General features: G+C 48.5%; 1 protein-coding gene across 2 annotated transcripts in view; it reads left to right on the plus strand.

Annotated features, from left to right (window-relative positions):
- spns2 (spinster homolog 2 (Drosophila)) overlaps window positions 1-17,630 on the plus strand; it is a 62,523-nt gene extending 44,893 nt beyond the window's left edge. The window contains exons 6-13 of one of the 2 annotated variants that reach the window (XM_047020647.1): window positions 1,179-1,321; window positions 1,416-1,568; window positions 1,729-1,918; window positions 3,733-3,798; window positions 4,553-4,651; window positions 8,507-8,670; window positions 11,108-11,154; window positions 14,726-17,630. In XM_047020647.1, the coding sequence (XP_046876603.1) occupies window positions 1,179-1,321; window positions 1,416-1,568; window positions 1,729-1,918; window positions 3,733-3,798; window positions 4,553-4,651; window positions 8,507-8,670; window positions 11,108-11,150 (858 nt within the window). In that variant the 3' untranslated portion in view covers window positions 11,151-11,154; window positions 14,726-17,630. The remainder of the gene's footprint in view (window positions 1-1,178; window positions 1,322-1,415; window positions 1,569-1,728; window positions 1,919-3,732; window positions 3,799-4,552; window positions 4,652-8,506; window positions 8,671-11,107; window positions 11,155-14,725) is intronic. The other variant, XM_047020646.1, reaches the window with a different exon arrangement.
- Window positions 17,631-20,606: the final 2,976 nt, after the last annotated feature.

A 20,606-nucleotide genomic window follows, 5' to 3' on the forward strand; every position in this document is an offset into this window, starting at 1 on the left:
CACCGCTAGCGCAGGCAGAAGACGAAAACAACACAAACACTTGAAAAGGCTTCTTTTTTTCTCTCAGCAGAAATATCCTGCTCTGAGGACAAAAACACTTTGCAGCACTTTCCGTTTGTTTGCCAGTCCCCAGTGGTGCTCTGACTGCTGGACTCCCTTCCTTTCTTAGGCCGGGATGGAGGGAGGGAGGGACGGAGGGAGGGAAGGATAGAGGGATGGAGGGAGGGAAATAGAGAAGCCGTAGAGGGAGATAGTGGTGTTATGGACCGCCTACCCTCACACTCTGGGGAGGAAGGACCTATCGGGACCTACACCTTGACATTTGACCTCTCAATTACAGTGAGGTATGTCACTGGTGGCGGCAGGCTGAGGGCTGAGGTCAGGGGTCAAGCCTGCGTACATGCCTGTGCTTTCATCTCTTTGAATAATAACATCATTCCTCAACAAGGGGAAATGAAACTTGTGAAAAATAACTTGTTTCGGAGCTCCTGGGTCTTCTTTCCTATGTTGTAGTTTGACTGCAGAACCAGGAGATTTACATGTAGTACAGTTGAGTGAAGCAGAGGATCGTGTCTTTATGAGTGTAAACACATCCCTGTTGAGGTGGGCCATGAGGCATGACGACCGCAACATGACAGCCCCAGCTACAGAACATAGAAGAAACACACATTCGCACACACATGCGCACATATACACACGCGCACACACAGTACACACATGGAACTGTATTAGCTGAGATGTATTAGACCGGCTGGTTATGAATATAGATGTTTTTTACAAGCCATAACAAATATGGAGGTGGATTTTATCTGACAGACGAAATTGGTTTTGCTTTCATGAGCAGTGTGCTCTTTTAAATCACTTCCCTGTGGGCAATCCAGCCTGATACCAAACTCCAACTGCAATGCACACACACAAACACACACACACAGGCAGACTCATTCACACACAAGCACACACACACGCACACACAAGCAAGCAAGCATGGGGACATGTACACTCACTGTGGTCAATCTGAAAAGAGGAGAGAAAGGAGACCAGCAGATGGACTGCGAGACTCCATGCTGGCGAGGAACCTCGATCACACCAACCCCTGAGAGATGCACAGATACACACACAAACACAAACCACAAGAGCTTGCATCTCCTTTCCCTCACGGTCCTCTGTGCTGTGTGCAGGTGTCTCCCCTCCTGGGCATGACGGCCGGGGCTCTCATCCTGTTTTTGGTGCCCGAGCCCAAGAGAGGCACCCTGGACCAGATGACAGGACGTATCAGGACCCGAACCTCCTGGGTCTGTGACATGAAAGCTCTGGCCAAGAAGTAAGACCTGCCTCCTTGCCACTGTGCATGTGTGTTGTGTGTTTGATTGTGTGTGTTTCATCGTCAAATGTCTCGTTTTTGTCTTTCCCTCCAGCCGGAGCTATGTGTTCTCGTCTCTGGCGTCGTCGGCCGTGTCCTTTGCCACGGGGGCGTTCGGCGTGTGGATCCCCATGTACCTGTTCAGGGCGCAGGTGGTGCAGAAGACGGTGGAGGTGTGCACGACAGGGATCTGCAGCAGCAAGGACAGGTCAGAGGTCAACACACAGTCAGGAAGCACCGAGCGATGCTATAGGGCATCATGCGACACATCCTGCCGCCAAAAATGAGTTTAGGTATGGGTGAAGTAGCGTTGTGGGGAAACTGAACGGGCCTCTTGTTTGTGGGTGCTCTTCCTCGACCCTCTGCAGTCTGATCTTCGGGGCGATCACCTGCGTGACAGGGCTGCTGGGGGTGCTGATCGGGGCGCTCACCACCCGCATGTTCCGGCAGAAGACGGAGCGAGCCGACCCGCTGGTCTGTGCCGTTAGCATGCTGGGCTCCGCCATCTTCATCTGCCTCATCTTCGTGGTGGCGAAGAAGAGCATCGTGGGAGCTTACGTGAGTGGCCGTTGACACCCGATACCAAGCCGGTGTTCTTTTCCCTCCTCCCGTCTGTCTACCGGGCGACCTGACTACCGTAGAGCTCAACGAAATATGTCGCTTCTCTCCGGAGGGCTCGTCAAACGTTTAGGGCGAACCTGTTCATGACCTGTAAACCTCCCCGCTGGTGTGGTTCCCTGTGAGGACACAAAGGTTCATATAAAACAGGACCCGTCCTCTGAGGACCATATTGGTCTGTGAATAATGGATGTTCCCCTGAGCTTTCACTGGGACGTCCTCAGACAGCTGCCACAACTGCAGTGGCACCAGGGTTTATGCCTCGTCGGGCCGAAAGGAAAGGGCCGCCGAGGAATGTTCCGTGTGTTTGCGTGTTTAATTGCCATTTAAAGCAGGAAAGGGCGCAACTTTCACAATTGCTGCTTTAGAACAATGCGCCGTGGCATTCTGGAGTCACCATGCAGACATTTAACACCCTTATCAGGGACAAAGGAGGAGGAACTGACTTTCAACGGGCTGAGTAATAATATTTGAAAAGATGGAAAATAATACCCGTAAACAGTCTGGTTCACGACAAACAGTGTTCTTGTGAGTCCTTGGAAAGTCTGGTCTCAGACGTCATTGGCTGGCGAGGTCAAGCCGGTCATTTCTAGTAGCGGTAGAGGAAATGAAGGATTTTCACTTTAGTTTTTAGACTTTTATGAGTAGCACAGATTGTAGAGGTGAGAGTGACAGAGAGGTGTATCTGTTCCTGCTGTACTTAGCTGCTCAAGTGAGTCCTGGTTTAGTAATGTTGATGGGACAGGGTTAGGAAAATACCCCCATCCAACCAGACACCCACCGCTGTCTCCGACTCTTCTTCAATTCCATAAAACACCTGCAGACTCAGGAAATAGGATGACCATTTTGCCATGGTACCGTATTTCTTTTCCACCCCGGTAGATAAATCGAGACTGCTATACGTATGGGATATCCTCTCGTTTTACAACAGCCATAGCAAGATGTAACTGAGCGACTCTACTTTCATAGCTAAGCATTGACAGATGTGCTGTTAAAGATGGTGACAGCAGGCCACAGTGTCTGGGCTCATTTGGGGCTCCCACAGCTGTTGTCTGTGCAGGCTAGCTGCTGGTCGGAGCACAGCTTGGGTTCGCCTTCCCACGAGGCCGTGTGGCGGTCACAGTGTCTGACTAGCAGCTTAAAGGCAGCCATGCCTCCAACCCTGCCGTGTCAGTCAGTCAGGCCCCGGCCCCAGCCCCAGCCCCAGACCCAGACCCGGCCCCAGACCCAGACCCACGTGCATCACCCAGGCTGGCAGGGGGGTCATGCCTCAGTCAGAGGACATGGATCCTCCGGCACGCTGGCCTGTCTCAGTGTTTAAAAAAAGAAAGAGTACCAACCAGGGCAAGCGAACCAGTGAACTCTGTCGCAACCAAATCCTCGAGATCCTTTTTCGGGAAATGTTTGAGTTGTCACATATCTGGACCAGTTGCTTCAGGGCTACACTTTTCTGTCACACTTTCAAATGACTTTTTCTCTGGCTGATTCTGGTTTTGTGCTCAAAGGTCAAACCCTCTGTTCAATAGAAAATAAAATCCCTATCCCTGTATAATTTGACCACAGCATAATAACAAGTTTCCAAACCACAGCCACTGAAGCAGTTTTGTTCACCAGTAGATTCCCACAGACAGTAACCATATCTGCAGGACAAATGTTTCAAATTAGACACTCTGATGCATTGTAAAGTCTGTCAAAGGCACATAAACAATCCTAAATAGTTACATGATGTCAATCTCTCTCATGTTCCTCTCTAGATCTGTATCTTCATTGGTGAAACACTGCTCTTTCTGAATTGGGCCATCACGGCGGACATTTTAATGGTATGTACTGAGAACCTATACTTATCCACTGTGCCTCTGGAAACTTCTACAGCACACTGTAACAAAGGCGGTCATCCTGTTAGATGCAGCTTCTTATTTAGGGTTATAAAAATGTGTGACCGTAGAAGGACTTTGTATAGGACGGGCGGGGCCAGTAATTATCCCCTGTGACCAAGCTTGATGCATACACCACTCGTGGAAATAAAATAAGTTCGTTTTCAAAGAGCCCGTATTTTTCAGTCCCAAAGTAAGCAAGAGGGCAGCTTGACACTGGGGAGAGCCAGATTAAATGTGACTTCCTGTTAAGTGGCAGCACCAGCCAGCCCATGGGTTTGTCGCCTCGGCCCCAGCCTTGCACCGTTGAATAAGAGACCTCACAGCTCCCCAGGTCAGGTCAGGTCCTGTCGTTTTAGCTGCAGCTGACAGGGGAAAAGCTCTGTGGTGGACTCAGCGTTCATAATTGAAGCCTTCTGAAGATGTTGTTTTATGGATGGCTGAACCTTTACTCCTGCTTTGTCCCCACCTGACTCCATCTCTCTCCTTCTCTCGTCCTCTTTGTTTATCTCTCTCTATTTCTCTCTCTCTCCATTTCTTTCTCTCTCTGTTTTCTGTCTCCTCATATTTATCTCTGTGTGTGTGTCTCTCTCTCTCTCTCTCTCTCTCTCTCTCTCTCTCTCTCTCTCTCTCTCTCTCTCTCTCTCTTTCTCTCTCTGTCTCTCTCTGTTTCTCTCTCTCTTACTCCTTCTCCCTGCAGTATGTCGTCATCCCCACGAGGAGAGCCACAGCGGTCGCCTTCCAGAGCTTTACCTCTCACCTCCTGGGGGATGCTGGGAGCCCCTACCTGATAGGCCTGGTAAGCCCCGGTCTGAGGACCCATGACTGACCATGTGTCTGGGAGTACTGTACAGTACTCAGTAGGTACATAACTGAAAATGGGTCATGGATCTTAGCCTCAAAACAGCTGTTCTCTCTCTGTCTCTCTACACACACACACACACACACACAAAATGCCTAAGACCCCCCCCTGGCTCACAGCTCATCGTGTTAATCCACACAGGGATACAACCCTATCATACATGCCTCTGCACCCACACGCTGATCCTACCGTACATCCACTTTACCAGGGCTGGGCTTAAGTGGGACGCTGCCATGTTAAGTGAGTTACAAGTGTAGCTTTTAAAACCCATCTCAGGAGGTCTGGTGAACGGAGGGGTGACCTCGACGCTCCTGCTCTCTTTCTGTTAGCCCACTTTACAGTAAACCCAGTCCCCTGGAGAGCTGTATTGCTGTTAGACCAGTCCAGGCCAAAGAACAGGGTTCTTACTGGCACACAGGGATACTAAAGGCTACCGCATCCTCTCACTGTTCCCCACTGTCTCTTAAACCTCTGCCTGGCGTCCGTGTAGAGACAATAACTGTGTCGTACCAAGATGGCGGCCATGACACGCCACCTCTTTGTCACTCCAAGGAAAACAAAACATTGCCTACCTCTGACTGCCAACTGGCATTCCCCTCATTCCTGTGAGAAAGACCAATCATTTTCCAAGTTAAATAGTAACCTTTGGAAATGCCTGTGCTGTTCCTGTGGCTGACCTGGAACAAACTGATCTGTGCTCTCTCTCTCCTTTCCTCTGTCTTGGTTGTTTTTCTAACTCAGTCGACACACTCTCTCTCTCTCACACACACACACGCACACACAGACACACACACACTCACCCACTGACTAAATTCTCTGCGGGAGGTCATGAGGTAAGGAACAGTATAGTATCGCCTCAGTGTGTGGCCCCCCTTATCTCCACTACTGAGGCACTAACAAAACAATATGGGAGTTTCACTTCAAAAACAGCTGTTAATGTTTGATGCAGTTTGTACTTTGGTTATAATGAAGGGTAGAGACAATTGATAATCCTTAGCATTTCGTTCTACAGTATGTGAAGCTGTAGTTTGTATGGCTGTGTCCCGGGCCTAGACGAGAGAGGGAAGATGGCAGCAGAGAGAGAGAACTGGTGTTTAATTAGAGGATCAAACAGAGGGAGAGGATCCACAGGGGCTGGCAGTACAGAGACACACACGCAGCTCATGAACATCCAGAATGTTCTGTAATGGGAAACATGAATCCTCTGAATAATTCAAGCGGTGGCAAGCCTTTCAAAAAGAAAAAAAAAAACGCCAAAATAACGACAGATAAGACCGAGACGTAAGACTTGATGAAGACAAAAAACTATGTTGTTGGGATTCCACCCAAATGCCGTTGTAGATATTATTAGAGTATGTAATTGGAAGCTTTTTTCTCTCTATGTCCTTGTGGAATGTGCAGTATTGGGAGGTTCTCACCTCAATAGACTAGGTCAGCACTCTTCTGCGGAAGTGTGTGTGTGTGTGTTGTGACGCAAGTCTCACAAGGCTTACACATTTGGTCTAGGGGTAGAGGACCAGTCACCTGGCACATTCCAACAGCCCACCATCACCCCCAGAACGTCCGAATGCTGGACCGGCTCAGTATCCCACCTCACAAGTCTGTGGACCATAGGAAGTTGACCCAGCCAGCCCCTCGATGTGACACCACCACATGCCCACAGTAGACCCACAATGCCCAGCGTGCGTCACCAGCGACTACTTTGGTTTCCTTTGCTAAAGTTTCGCGGGCCGGTGCTATGATGACCTCGCGGTGACGCTGTGTACCCACAACCCCCCATTCATCCTCCTCGCTGAAGCCTCAGAGGAATGAAGACAGTCTGCAGACCTAAAACCACAGTAAAAACATGCAGCAAGGCATTGCCTAGCAACCACAGAGCAAAGCCTTGATCGCCTACCCTGCAGAGTTCGATTTTTACAAGTGTGAGTGCCTCGGCCCCAAACATTAGACCTTGACCAGAGGCTCCACAAACCAAACCATGAAGCCCCTACTGTGCTTAGGTGTTGTACGGTGAGGCAGGGCTGTGTTTGCAGATGAACTAGGCTGCAGATGTGCGCTCTGTAAATAACACTGCCCATTCCTCTGGTGAGAGAGCAGAAGTTCATGATGTCTGGATGTTGCGGTGTGAGCCACGTTAGCCCCCGTGCTAGCATGTGAACCCGCTAGAGCTCAGTGCTGCTAGGGTGTTGAGCAGCAAGCACCGTGCTAGCATGTGGACCAGAGCAGTTGCGAGTGGCGTTACGTGCGTGAGTGGGACAGAGCCAGAGGCAGAGTGGGTGGCGGTGTAATGTCAGGAACAATCTCCCTGAAATCTCACAGGAGAAATGCCTGCTAATATGTTATTAAACATGCCCTGGCCCTATATATTTTTAGCCTCCAGATTTTGTCATTGGCGGTGGTTAAATGGGAATGGCAGGTAATGTTGTGTGGAAGAACACACCTGACTGAGTGAACCCTGCAGGCACTTGATACCCCAGAACCCCCCCTGCTCCACCCACACACACACACACACACACACACTTACACACACATACTGTTCACTCATGCTAGTAAGACACAGGTGAAGCCCACTGGTACATACACACTTCTCTCTCTCTCACACACACACACATACACACACACTCTCATCCCATTACACACACACACTCCTGTCAGCACTTGACCACCTCCCTGAGGGGTAGTTTCACTATGCTGATGCTAACAGATAATCAATGTGCTTCACTCAGGGTGACCTGTTCCCCCCTTCCCTCCCCACACTCAGAGACTGAGAGACCAACACAGACAGAGGAAGAAAAGGAGATAGTCTGAGAGAGAGAGAGAGAGAGAGAGAGAGAGAGAATGAGAGAGACAGACAGACAGACAGACAGACAGACAGACAGACAGACAGACAGACAGACAGACAGACAGACAGAGAAAGACCGACACAAACAAAAGAAGAGACAGAAGGAGAGGTGGAGGCCATGAAGCAGGAAGATTTTGTCAGTCAGTGAGTCTTCAATCAACACAACACTATTTACTAGAGCCAATCTCTGTCCGGCCTGATCACTCTACCCCCTTCCTCTGCTCTCTCTCTCTCTTTCTCCCCCTCTATCTTTTTACTTCTCTCGCTGTCTATGTCTCTCTCTCTCTCTTTCTCTGTGGTACGGGTCTGACCACCCTACACAGAGCAGTGCTTATGTCAGCACTTTAAATAGCCAGCCTACAACATTACCCAGCTGTTGTTTTCTTTAGCGCCTTGCGTGACAGACCAGGGAAAATCTGCTCCAGTGTTACTTTAACCTTCAATGAATAAAAATTACGTGGTGTATGTGTGTGTGTGTGTGTCTGTGTGCATACGTGCGTGCAGCAGACGTTCATGCAAGTCTTCTGGTTTCATAGCTGCCTTTTGTGTTTGTTGAAATATTCATCTGATAACTGTGTCACCTTCCATTATTGATTTGTCTAATGGAACAGGAATGAACTATATAGGGATATGTTTATCTCTGACTCGCAGTAATACATACAGCACACTGTGTGTGTACGCAGAGCAGAACCTGAGCGTATCATCCTCCACTGAACTTCTCAGTACAGTTGGATAACTTCACACAAGACATTCGCAGAATTGCACACTGCAATTATACTAAACTCCTGGAATGGGTTGCCTGAACTATGCAGAGAATGTTCTGTGTGTCAGTGAACTTTAGTGTGAAAAAGTTACAGCCTTAAATGTGTACTTGAACATATATCTAATGTGAACATATTGGGAAAAAAAATCTATATTTATCTAATGTATGTGTGTGTGTGTGTGTCCAGATCTCGGACGGCCTCCAGAAGAGCTATGCCTCGTCCGTCCTGTGGCAGTTCCTCAGCCTGGGCTATGCCCTCATGCTGTGCCCCTTTGTCATCGTGCTCGGTGGCATGTTCTTCCTGGCCACCGCCCTCTTCTTCCTGGACGACCGGGAGAAGGCAGACAAGCAGTGAGTACCAGCTGACCTCACACGCCTTGTATCGACACGACACGAGTCGTACGATACTTTTATACGTATATATACTTTTATACATGATTTAGCTCTGTACTGATATGGAATCATATGTGTTTGATGTGACAAGAAAAGGATTTATTTCTAAGCGGTATTAGCCGGATGAAGCTGGAAAAACACTTTACACTTTGGCGGCATTCACTTCAGATTCAAAGCTGCTAAACACAGTAGCTGAATACCCGTGGACCGCCCTGTTATCCAGGGCTAAGTGAACAGAGAGGAAGGTACCAGGAGGGTCAAATAGAGGGCCTTGTTCCAGCTCCTCCCTCATTCACAGTGACAGTCTGTAGTCAGGCGTGAGGGAAAGGACGATGCAGCACTTCACCTTGCTTTCGCAGGTCAGTCGTTGAGCTGGGACAACCCTGCCCAGCCGGGGCCCTGCCAGCCAATCGGGACACAGTGCAAGAGCTTCTGAAAGGGCCATGGCCAATAGAATGCCTCAGCCGTCAGCTAAAAGGGCTGCGGAGCTGACACAAGCAGTTCCAACAAGCCATCACATTATTAAAGTGTGCTTACACTGTGTTTTATGAGTTGTCGCCCTTCAGGAGGTTCACACCAAAACATCCCCATCCTCCACTCGTCCAAACCGAACGTCAGTAGCATCACATGGCCATAAAAGGCTAAGTCAAACACACTCATCCACTATTCTATAGAGGCTCTCTTTTTCGGAGGGAATTTTTACTGAGTTGACTCCCTCGCTTCTCAAAAATGACTTCCTTCCTGTCGGAGTCTGGGGACATTTTTAGGCAGGATGGCAGGATGGCAGGGTGACGTGAGCCGCTGCAGGGCCTGTCACTGCCAGTTCCCACGATGCAACTCAGCTCAGCAGCAAGGGGACAAGACATGATGCTTGGCTACGATTCCCACTTCTTAGTTTAAAATCAACTTTGGTTTAATATGATTTAGTGTATGACAGATCGGGAGCCTTTCTGCGATGACTGTGAACTATGACACATGGACCTCACCAGTTCAGCGTTTGGCTGCTAGCTCAGTATCCAGTCCCAGTCAGGCCACAACCCAGCAGCACCAAGCAGCACCCAGCATGACTCGGGCAGACTTTTGGGCACGGTCCAGAAAGAAGGAAGTGAAGGATATAGCGGAACAATGATAAAAAGTCACACTCTTTCATGCCTGTAACAGATAGTGCTTTGCGGTCTCAGCCGAGGCCACAGTATTGTTAAGTGTGGCCCCAAGGGCACTTGATCGCTGTAACTATATCATCTAACCACACGCTCACGTCATACGACACAGGGCAGAGCAGATAGAACATGCCAGCTACGAGCTGCTTCTTGGAACATGAGCCACTTCTGGGAGTGTTCCTGTAGATTAGAGCCTTTCCACGTAGGCTAGTGGTCTCAAGGGGGTTCACGATGTACACGTCTTGGATACGTCACCACGACAACGTTTATTGACAGTGCACTCCCACATTTCAGTCCTATCAGCATAGTTTACAAACAGGCCTCGCTGCGGAAGCCTCTGTCGACTGAACAGAGCACGGTCAGTGACGTGCCAGTGCAGGGGGCTCGGCTAAACTTCAACAGCAGCTCTGTTATGTAAGATGCTTTCAACAGCTCCGCAGAGAGATGACAGTGAAACGGCAACATCAAGCAGGGGTTCTTCCACAAACACGTTATTTATAGCCACTGTTCACGCTCCGAAGCTCCACATTTACACATTTTTCTCCCGCCTTGACAGAAGCAGTTTTCTTCTGTGATTCCGTCTTTAGATATTCAGGGGCTATTTATAAAAGCCGAGGAACAGAGGAAGCTACTCGTTGGAGCGCGCCTGTCTATTTCCAGCCTTGAAGTCGCTTTATTATTTCTAGGTTGTTCGCTTTTTTGGGCTGAGGGGATGCCATTAATAGCTCAGGCTAGGAGCAGAAGCCCCTAAACATTGAATTCTCACGTCAACTTTCTCTCGCACACACACACACACTCTCTCACACATGTGCCTGCCTCATCTGCTAGGCTTTGCCCTGCCTTGGTACATCCGCCTGAGGGCAAGTACTCCTTGTGAGTACAGCATGAGGCCAGACTAGGAACAACAGTGCCTGTTTTACTCTGGCCTGGGGGGGCTCATGGAATGGGTAGAATACTATCGCTCAGGATGGGTATAGCTCATTGGCAGAGCAGACTGCAGATTAAAAGGTCACTGGTTCGAGTGTCCCTGTGTGTCCCTTTGGGTAAAAGAGTCTACTAAATCAACACATTCAATCTGATAGTGGAGTTGTAGACAGAAGTACTAAAGAAAGGCACTGATATGTGGATCTCAGGTTCTGGAGTTCCCCTTTACTGTTTTGATTCCTTGGGTTAGGATGCTGTGGGTGTGGGTGGATGGATGGCTTCTAACGCGTGTGTCTCTGTTCTTTTCTCAGGCTGAGCCAGCTGTCCAGACCGCCCTCCACAGTAAAGGTATGACCAGGTAATTTATACCTTCACTGTAGCCTCCTGAAGGGGTTAGGCTCATTTGTTAGATACTAACTGTTGTTGATCAAACTACTGGAGTTGACTGTATTTCAAAACCTCTATGGCGGTTTTGAAAACATTCTCTCACGTTTAACTTTCAACTTTTATAGTCGATGGCTCTGTACTGTCCTAAGCTTCTCCAAAACCTCTTTTTACTGAAAAGAGATTCAGTAGCCTTTGTTAGGACTGGTAACATTAGAAACTTTAGATGTAAAAAATAAAAGCACTGTCTTCGAAGTTTCCCAACATCATTAATTGCAATAACATGTAGTAAATGTTGGAAAGGATGCACAACGACACATCATTGATCTTACATGCACTTCCTGACGCTATTGTGTTTATGGAGTGTTAGGGCATTCTTGGTGTGTCGATTTGGCATCTTGTCAAGGTCTAGCTGCCCTACCTCCTTTCCACTCTCTTATCACACGCACACAGCGCTGCGCCCCTCACGCCAATTATCAACAGAGAAAATACACAACAGCAGGGAAGCAGGAGGTGGTACCCTGGCCAACACTGCTCAGCAGGACAATGGCCAGTTAGCTAGGAGCTAGCTAAAAATAACAAGATTAAACCTGACCCGCTGATTGCGGGGGCAAAAGATTTAGTTTCATGCCATTGTGGCTGCTCGCGAACGTTTATCACGTTAAGACACGGAGTCAAGAATGTTTTGATTTCTCCATGACCCAGTCAGACCGCATTGACTTGTTGGCTTTCTCAATCCTGGATTGATTTGATACAGTTTAAATCCTACAATCAAAAACACAGATTGGACCTGTGAATTCTGTACTGTAGCTGTGTCCTGCTCCTTGAGTCCTTTTACTGGAATGGTTAAAAAAATATATATATAAATCAATCACAGTGTTTGGCCATCAAAAGAACAGTTCATGTAAATGTCATGGGTAAGTGACAACAGATTAACGGGGCTTAATTAGGGGACGCTACCAGCATCAGGAGGTCGTCGGCAGCCACACTGCTGACAGTAACAGGGCGACATTAGCGTGCGGGGAAATGACAAGTGACATGGAAGGCTCCCATGTGGCAGCCAGGGGGGCGCGTGCTACGGTTGAGTCGCCGACTCTGCGCAGAGAGCCTGGGGTTTTCACCGGCTCAGCTCCACTGTCGCTCGCGCGGGCTGAAGCGATGTGCCACTGCCCTTTGAGTGGCAAATTAAAAGAGCAGCTCGTTGGGAGGAGAGTTTCCCGAGCTCTCGTCGTGGCATGTTTATCCCCCCGCTCCACAGCGCCACGTGACGCCGCCACAAGGACAGATCAATGACCCCGTCTCCATGGTGACGGATGGTCATCAGTGGCCTTGGAGGGCTAAGAGCAATCACAACCCAGTCGTGTTAGACGAGCACATGAGGATTTGTGTCAGTTCCGTGTTGACGTTCTTCCATAGCAACAGGAACACACAGAGCGATACAGGAAGCTCGCTGGGGCAAGAGTCAGGTAGCCAATGGCAGCCGCCCACATCAAGGTCCCTCCCAGCAGTGCGGCCCAGCCCTCGAGTCAGAACACATGGGTCTGATGTAAGAGGCTGAATCAGCCAAAGCAGTGAAGGGATGGAGGTAGGAGTGGGAAAGGGAGGGGGAGGGGGGAGAGAGACTGAGAAACAGTGGGTGGGAGGAAGGAAGGGAGAGAAAGAGAGGAGGGAGAGAGAAATGATGGGGGGGGGTTTGAGGATGGAGAGAGGCTTTAATCGCTTAAGCTGTAATGCATCGCAAGCCATTAATCTTTGGTGATGCAATCCTAGATGGAGATCAGATAAGCTGGGATCCAATTAAGTGAGTGTACAGGGGTGAGGCCCCCGGCCAAGCACATGCAGTGGACTCCCAGCACCCCTCTTTCACCAGGGAGGGCGCTCCGCATTTGGAGACTGTCCAAAGACCCCAGCCGCTTTAAACAGCTTCTTTGGGGTGAAGCCATCAGAAGGCAAACCCCTCTCCATTCATGCTGTCCAAATGTAGCTGTTTAACGCTGTTTTTGCAGCTGTGGACAGTCCTAATAAATGACTATTTATTCTACTTTGATTCAAGCTTTGAGTCCTCAGCCAGCAGTTTTGCGCTAGGCCATACTGGGCTGGGATGGAATGGGCTGGACTTGGCTGGGCTAAGATGAGCAGGGATTGGCTGGACTTGGCAGGGCTGAGCTCGGATTGGCTGGGCTGGGCTAGGTTGGGGTCCAGGCTTAACTATAGACCACACAGAACCTTGATCCAGGCCTCACTGTGGCCAGGGAAGGACTTCCTACATATGTCCAATCAGATGCTACCCAGCCATTCTCTCCACCCCCATACAGTTGCCATCCCAGGCTGTCAGTCCGGCCAGCCTTAGTTTGAGAATGCATATTGCAGTCAAGCCAAACTATGCTGCAGAACCAGACCCGTTCAGCCATCCCTGGAGCCAACCCTAACCCCCCCCCCCCCTCACACACACACACACATTTCAGATTGATTACAGTTTTTTGGCAGCACTCCAGCTAATGAGCATGTGTCTGCACAGTTGTCCTCTTAGCTGAGCGGTTCTCCAGTGTTCAACACTGTCAACTATCAGGAGGGGTGACTGTGTAGGAATGACCATGCTGTAAATCCTCCACACATGGATTGATACAGGCTGTGTTGTCCATCTTTGTAGTTTTCTTCTTTTTTTTTGCGTCAATTCTGACTAAAACAGTAATTATGTATTAGTGACTATGGGTGCCTGTGAGATTTCAACACCCCAGCCACCAAAGACAAGCCAACAATTAAATACATTGTTCTCTGAAATCATGTAAAAAGCCTTAAAGCTAATGAAATCATGTAAAAAGCCTTAAAGCTAATTACCCTTGTTGTGTGAGGCTTGTGTTTCTCTGGAGCCTGAATGTTTGTTTGTTTATTGTGTGTGGGTGCGTGTGTTAACATTCATATTTTCATGCGCGTGTGCATGTGTGTGTGCATCACCCTACAACCCCAAGCTGTAATCCTGTTGTAGCTTGTGTCTCCAGCAGTAGTGTACTAGGGTGTACTGCAGCATGCAGGGCAGATGATACCTCTGTCATGACAGATGACAGCACAACAAGCAGTGAGAAACACCCCCATGGTGTTTCTGATTAAATCAGCAGGGCACAACAACTATACAGTACCACAACCCAGAACAGAGGCAGGTTTAGCAGAGTGAGGCAGGTTTAGCAGAGTGAGGCAGGTTTAGCAGAGTGAGGCAGGTTCGGCAGAGTGAGACAGGTTCGGCAGAGTGAGACAGGTTTAGCAGAGTGAGACAGGTGAATTTCTCAATTCTGTGTTGCTGACAGGTGAAGGTTTGAGCCAGGCCCAGGAGGAGGAGGAGGGGCAGGATGACCCAGACAGATGGCTCAGAAGCTCTGTAATTACATGTGATCATCCTGTGGGGAAGCGAGACCCTAACCACACTTTGTCTCCTTCCTCCTCCTCCTCCTCCTCCTCCTCCTCCTCCTCCTCCTCCTCCTCCTCCTCCTCCTCCTTCCTCCTCCTCCTCCTCCTCCTCCTCCTCCTCCTCCTCTCCTTTTCTCTCCCAGGTCAGTACGTGAGGAGCCGCCAGAGGGAGGAGTCATGGACCATGCACGCTGCCTTTGGGAGGACGATAAAGGAACAGAATACCAGAGAGGGCAGCCGATCCCCTTCTTTACTACCGAGCCATCCATTGTTATTGTCCTCCTCTTCATCCTCATCCTCATCGCTATATCTTCATCACCCCTCCCACTCCTCTGCTGCCCATGGCTGTTGATAACTTGAGAAAGAGAGCGCCTTGCTCGTAACCAGACACCTCTGTCCCACCACACACTGACAAGCAGACAGAGCTGTATGCTGGAGCCAGCCAATCGGCAGAGGGTGGCCCTTCCACCTTTGTCCAATAAGAGCCACTAAACCATCCGGGGGACAATGGAGCCCCTCTCTACAGTGCCATACTACTGAATGCTGAACATGGACCTGTCCTCTATCTGTATGTATGTCCGTATGTCTGTCTGTCACATTGCATGTGGATGTGCACCAAGTGCCCTGGCAGCATTACATTCCTTCACAGGCTCTGCACTGACCACCATCAACAACTACAACCAAAAGGAAGTCACTGAGAGGCCAAAAATACACCTGTGGTAAATGTCAGTGACTTTGTTCCTCATCAACCATGAAAGTCTGGCGAGCCAGCCTTAAGACTTTGAGCTTTCACGTCATCAGTGCAGACAGGTTGTTGCTTTGGATTCCCCTGTTCTTTTAAATGTCTTTCAGCACTTACAAATACAAAGCAGTGCCGGTGATGCCATGACAGGTTCCTGCACCTTACTGGAGCTTTTTTTGGTGTGATTTATGTCATTCTTCTGTGTAGGTTAGAATTGAAACTGGAGGTTTCTGCCTATGATTGTTTCCGTGGGCTGGAGTTAGGACTAACTCAACTGATTGAGAGAGGACACTGGAGTAGATTTATATTTCTGATGTAGTAAATGTTGTTGTTGTTTTTGTTTTTCCTCAAAATGATCAAATGCTTCCGTTTAGTCTTGGAGCAGTTATGAAGGGACAACTCTCTTTCTTCATCTACAGAACAGGACAGGCCTTCTATCTATAGGTCTATGGGCTTATCTATAAACCTGAAGTTTCCTTAAAGGCCAGAACTCAGTCTGCTGGTTTAGAGTTTCTGAACACATCACCCATGTAGAGAGAGTCACCTGGGGATAGATTTCCCTATTCCACACAGTTACAATAGCAGTCTTTGTGCTTGAATCTTTTACCCCGGTATTTGAAGCTATCTATTTCCTGGAAGAGAAAAAAGGGGACCCTTAAAAAGAGCTGGAGACTCACTCAGTCACAGGCTAATTAGTTGGAGAAATCAAACCCCAGGGAAGCGACGCATGTTTGTCCCAGGTAGGACTGGCTCACAGGCTGTAGGTCATAAAGAACTCCAACTGAAGGAAGAAACACATAGGAACTGACTCTGGACAAGCACATGACCTGGCCATACCACACCACCAACCTGTAAAGAAAAGCCTTTTGCTTTGGCCTTTTTGCTCGAGTCATCAACAGACAATACAACTTTGTCTTCAAACCCTCATTCTGTGCATCCCTTCAGTGATTGGGTCAGCGATATCATGCAAGCTTGTAGGCTATGTACAGCAGGCCTACACAGGTCACGTCAATAAGGATGGCAATAACCAAAACAACATCATCAAACAATGGAAAAAAGACTTTCCTCCGAGGGAAGTCACAATCTGGCTCTGAAAGACAAGCACCTGACAGGCCTTGAGCAGATGTATGAGACTGAGGTTGATTGAGTCAAAGGAGGCTTTGAAAGAGTCTGCGTGGTGTTGCTCTGACTCACCCGAGGTGAATGGGGATTGGTGGGCTGTGTTCTAGGTGCCAGCTATTGTAATTACTTTCATCTTCCTCCACAAATGGAGGATCTCTCTGAATGTGACTCCGTCCTATCTGACGTGTTTACACAATATTATCTTAATGAAGCGTTTTTTTTGTTTTTTTTACAAATGAGTTTTATATATTAACTACAATAGATATATATAGCTATATTATGCAGCAATTCTAATATATTGTAAATGATGGCTTGGATGCAATGTATTTATTTGTTTGTTACCATAATGATGAAGAAACTGTAAAGGGAAGTTTAATGTTAAGAATGCTTAAAGTACACTTTATTGTCTATCTTTGGGTTTAGAAAAGGCTCCTACATATGTGTTTATCATATTGTATTACAACGAAACAACACAATACCTTTTTACATCACTAAGAATCATTGCGTTTACTGTGATCATGAATTGGATATCGAAGGTATGCACACACTAGCAGTAGCGCATCATTTTCACACGAGTATTGATCGATGCTACATTGCTCAGTACTTTATCCTATTCTACTATGAAGGTTTTTTCTTTTTTTCTAGACCAATAGATCAAACCATTTTGCACAACATTGTTAACACTTTCATGTTCAGGGATTTATTTTAACTCATACTGCTATGTTCTACTATCTTCACACACAAGCTCTCCCACAGACCACACAGTTCATGCTCACAGTAAATGCTGGCATTTACATCATTTGATACCAATGGGATGTAGTTCTGGCTGGAGGGGTCATAAATGGTGGTTCACAATGCCAAATTTAGTCAATTTAGATTAATATCCTTTAGAAGTAGAAGTCCTTTGTATGGAGTAATTCCATTTGAATAATCACAGAAGTGATGTATTGAGAATGTGCTCTTTCTTGTTATACAAGAGTCATGTATAAAGAGACCTATTTCTGATGTTAAGCAGAAAACAGAGGTTATTTTTATTTTTAGAGCAAGTGTGATTAAACAACAACAAAAAAGATGAAAAGAATCAACCTTATCTAGAACTTAACTGTGACACTCCCTCTGGGGGTGATATCAAATATACACGTCTATGTAAAATGATCAAAATAAACTTATTTAATCAAATCATTCGGCTGTGTCATGTCCATTTGTGATTGCTGTGTCTGTTACTGCGTTGTACTGAGGTCTCCTGAGCGTCAGCTGGGAATAAAGCAGCATACACAACACATAAAGAACAACCACTTTAGCGAAGAAATCCCATTACATGACAAAGCCACTGCTCTTGCACCATCTCTCAGTCAGCTGTGTGCGTAAACATGACACCAAGAAGGCCTCGGAGCGTGAGTAGAAGGGTATGTATAGAATGCATAGGTGCTTCTAGAATGCACCCCTCCCCAAGGGGAGCGGGAGCCTCGCTTGCTGTTGGCCAATTTTCTCCCTCTAGTCGAGCCTCACAAAGAGCTGATTTGATCATGCTGAAGTAAGGGTAACCCTGACCCCTTCCATGAAGCCCTGTATTGTTCAGGCTGAGGTTCCATGAAGTCAGGGCCTAAGCTCTGGGAGGCTGGTGAGTCAGGGGAGACCTGTGGCCCCCACGGCGGCTCAGACACACACACAGACAGAACCCTGTGTGTCTCACCAGGACGGACGCGTCACCCAGCCGCGTACAGAGGTCCTTCTCAGGTGGGGACACGGTGAAAACCAAATGACACACCTTCAAAGAGAGGGAGAGGGGCTGTCCCCCGTCCTGGAGCCCCTCTGTGTTTCTGGAGTGGCTACAGGGCAGCTAATGAGGATAATGGTTGTGTTTATTAGACAGCACTGGTGCAAAGCTCTGGTACCGTACACCCTCCAATTGAGGAGGATCTGAGATGTTCGAGAGTAAGGCCTCTGTTTAGGCAGAGGCATTGATCACAAAGGCCCGGTCTAGGGTTGAATTCCTGATATTACTGACAGAAACCGTTGAGGAGATCAGAGGAGCTTCCATCCAAACCAAAGGAGAACGGGTGAGCATGACCAACAACACCCTCTTTCCCACAATGGAACCAGTGTCCCGATCGATGTACCAAACCGTTTCAAAGTCAACAAGCAGAGTTGTGGAGCGGGCAGGAAGGACCAGGGTGGAGGCAGGAAAAAGGGGAGCCTCTAACAGTGTTCAGCTGTCTGTGGAAACTCGTGTGTGTTCTTTTCCACCGAAATGTAGAATAAGCCGTTGACAACGCACACAGGAAGCGGTATCTGTTCACGCACCGCGTCCATATACGACTTTGGTAAACAGAACAAGTGATACCACACATAATATTCTACTGCTTCAGGAACAGTCTATCTTTAAACAGGAAGGATTCAGTCAACCACATGGATACACACTGCAACCATAATAGCAAATGCCATGCTAAAAATGACATTTAGAGTCTCCGTGGTGGCCACATACTGTGTAGTACATAACTATTTTGAACACAAGGACCATACATTCATGGTATAAAGGTGCAGTCTATAATTCCACAGTAACGCACACATCCATAAAAGGTGGCTACGGAATACTCCCTTCTGAACCCCCCCACCCTCCCCCCCCCCCCCCCCCCCCCCCCCCCTTCTAATAACAGAGTTTTGACAACAAAGTCCTCTTAACTAATGACTCTTCCTAATGACAGATGGATAGGTTGAGTGGCCTGTTATCTCGCACAGACGCTGTCATCCCTAGGCCTGATTATGTTGTCTGATGAAATCACCTTTGACGCAGTCGAGTAAAAGAAAGGACCAGACAGTGATTACACCCTTGTAGTCATTAAAACGAAATGACACCGCCGCCGCATCGGGGACGGAAGCGAGGAGGGGAGTCAGGCCGCGAGGATGAGAGGAGAGCCGCGCCTCGCTCCCGCCCCTCTCTCTGAAGGGGAAGACGGAACTCTAACAGATCGTTAGGTATGATCTGCACTCCACCGTCACACCTCCGCTGTGTATGTCTCACCTAGCTGAGCAGGCACACTCCTGACGCCTTTGTTCCATGCTGCTCCACACCCTCGAAATAACCTTCGCCTTGGGAGCGCTGAGAGATAGTGTCCCCACGGTCTACCACGGTTACCACGGTCTTCTATCACTCTACTGGTGGAGCAGTAGGATCTTTTTGTGGGTACCTGTATTTGTGTGTGTTGGTGTGTGCGTGTGTTTGTGTGTGACTATGTTTATAAGCAATCCTTGTGGGTGATTTACTGTGACAGTTGAGGTGATATCATGAAGATTTAGGGACCTTATAAAAGAAATCCACTGTTTATTAAATGGGAAATAAATCTTGATTTGATACAGGCCTTCAGTCCTTCAGAAGAAAATGTAGATGTTCAGTTCATGAGATATGGAGGAACTCAAATGCAAACTGACAAAGTAGCAGATTCACCCTGTGGTTCGAGCTCCTCGCCCAGATGATCCTTCTGGTCCGCCCAGCTCCCGCATGCTCCGGCTCCCGCATGCTCCGGCTCCCGCATGCTCCGGCTCCCGCATGCTCCGGCTCCCGCATGCTCCAGCTCCTGCATGCTCCGGCTTCCGCATGCTCCGGCTCCCGCATGCTCCAGCTTCTGCATGCTCTGGCTCCCGCATGCTCCGGCTCCCGCATGCTCCGGCTCCCGCATGCTCCAGCTTCTGCATGCTCTGGCTCCCGCATGCTCCGGCTCCCGCATGCTCCGGTCCCGCATGCCTCGGCTCCCGCATGCTCCAGCTTCTGCATGTTCCGGCTCCTGCCTTCATCTGTGAATGAGCCATGAATGAGCCGAGCCCTCCCGTTCACCCCCCGCCATCCGTCTGCGTTCACTGTCGCATTCATAATGAAGCTCGTGTGTGGGCGGAGAAGACAAGATGTCCGCCTTTCCATTCATGGGTCTGCTCAAGAGGAAAGGAGAGGGAGGGGGAGAGGATGGCTTGACTTCTTCTCTGCACTTCTCTGCACATGAATCTTGTCCTTCCCCCGCTCCGTGGTCAGTAGCACGGACTCCAGGACTGGACCGTTCACTGTCCGTTTGAGACAGGCATTACTGTAATTTGATTAGCATGCTTGCTAACCGCCCTCTAATTTAAACTGACACAGCAGATTAATAGTGATATAACTTTTTACACGC

Source organism: Hypomesus transpacificus, chromosome 5 (assembly GCF_021917145.1).
Source record: "Hypomesus transpacificus isolate Combined female chromosome 5, fHypTra1, whole genome shotgun sequence".
Taxonomy (NCBI): domain Eukaryota; kingdom Metazoa; phylum Chordata; class Actinopteri; order Osmeriformes; family Osmeridae; genus Hypomesus; species Hypomesus transpacificus.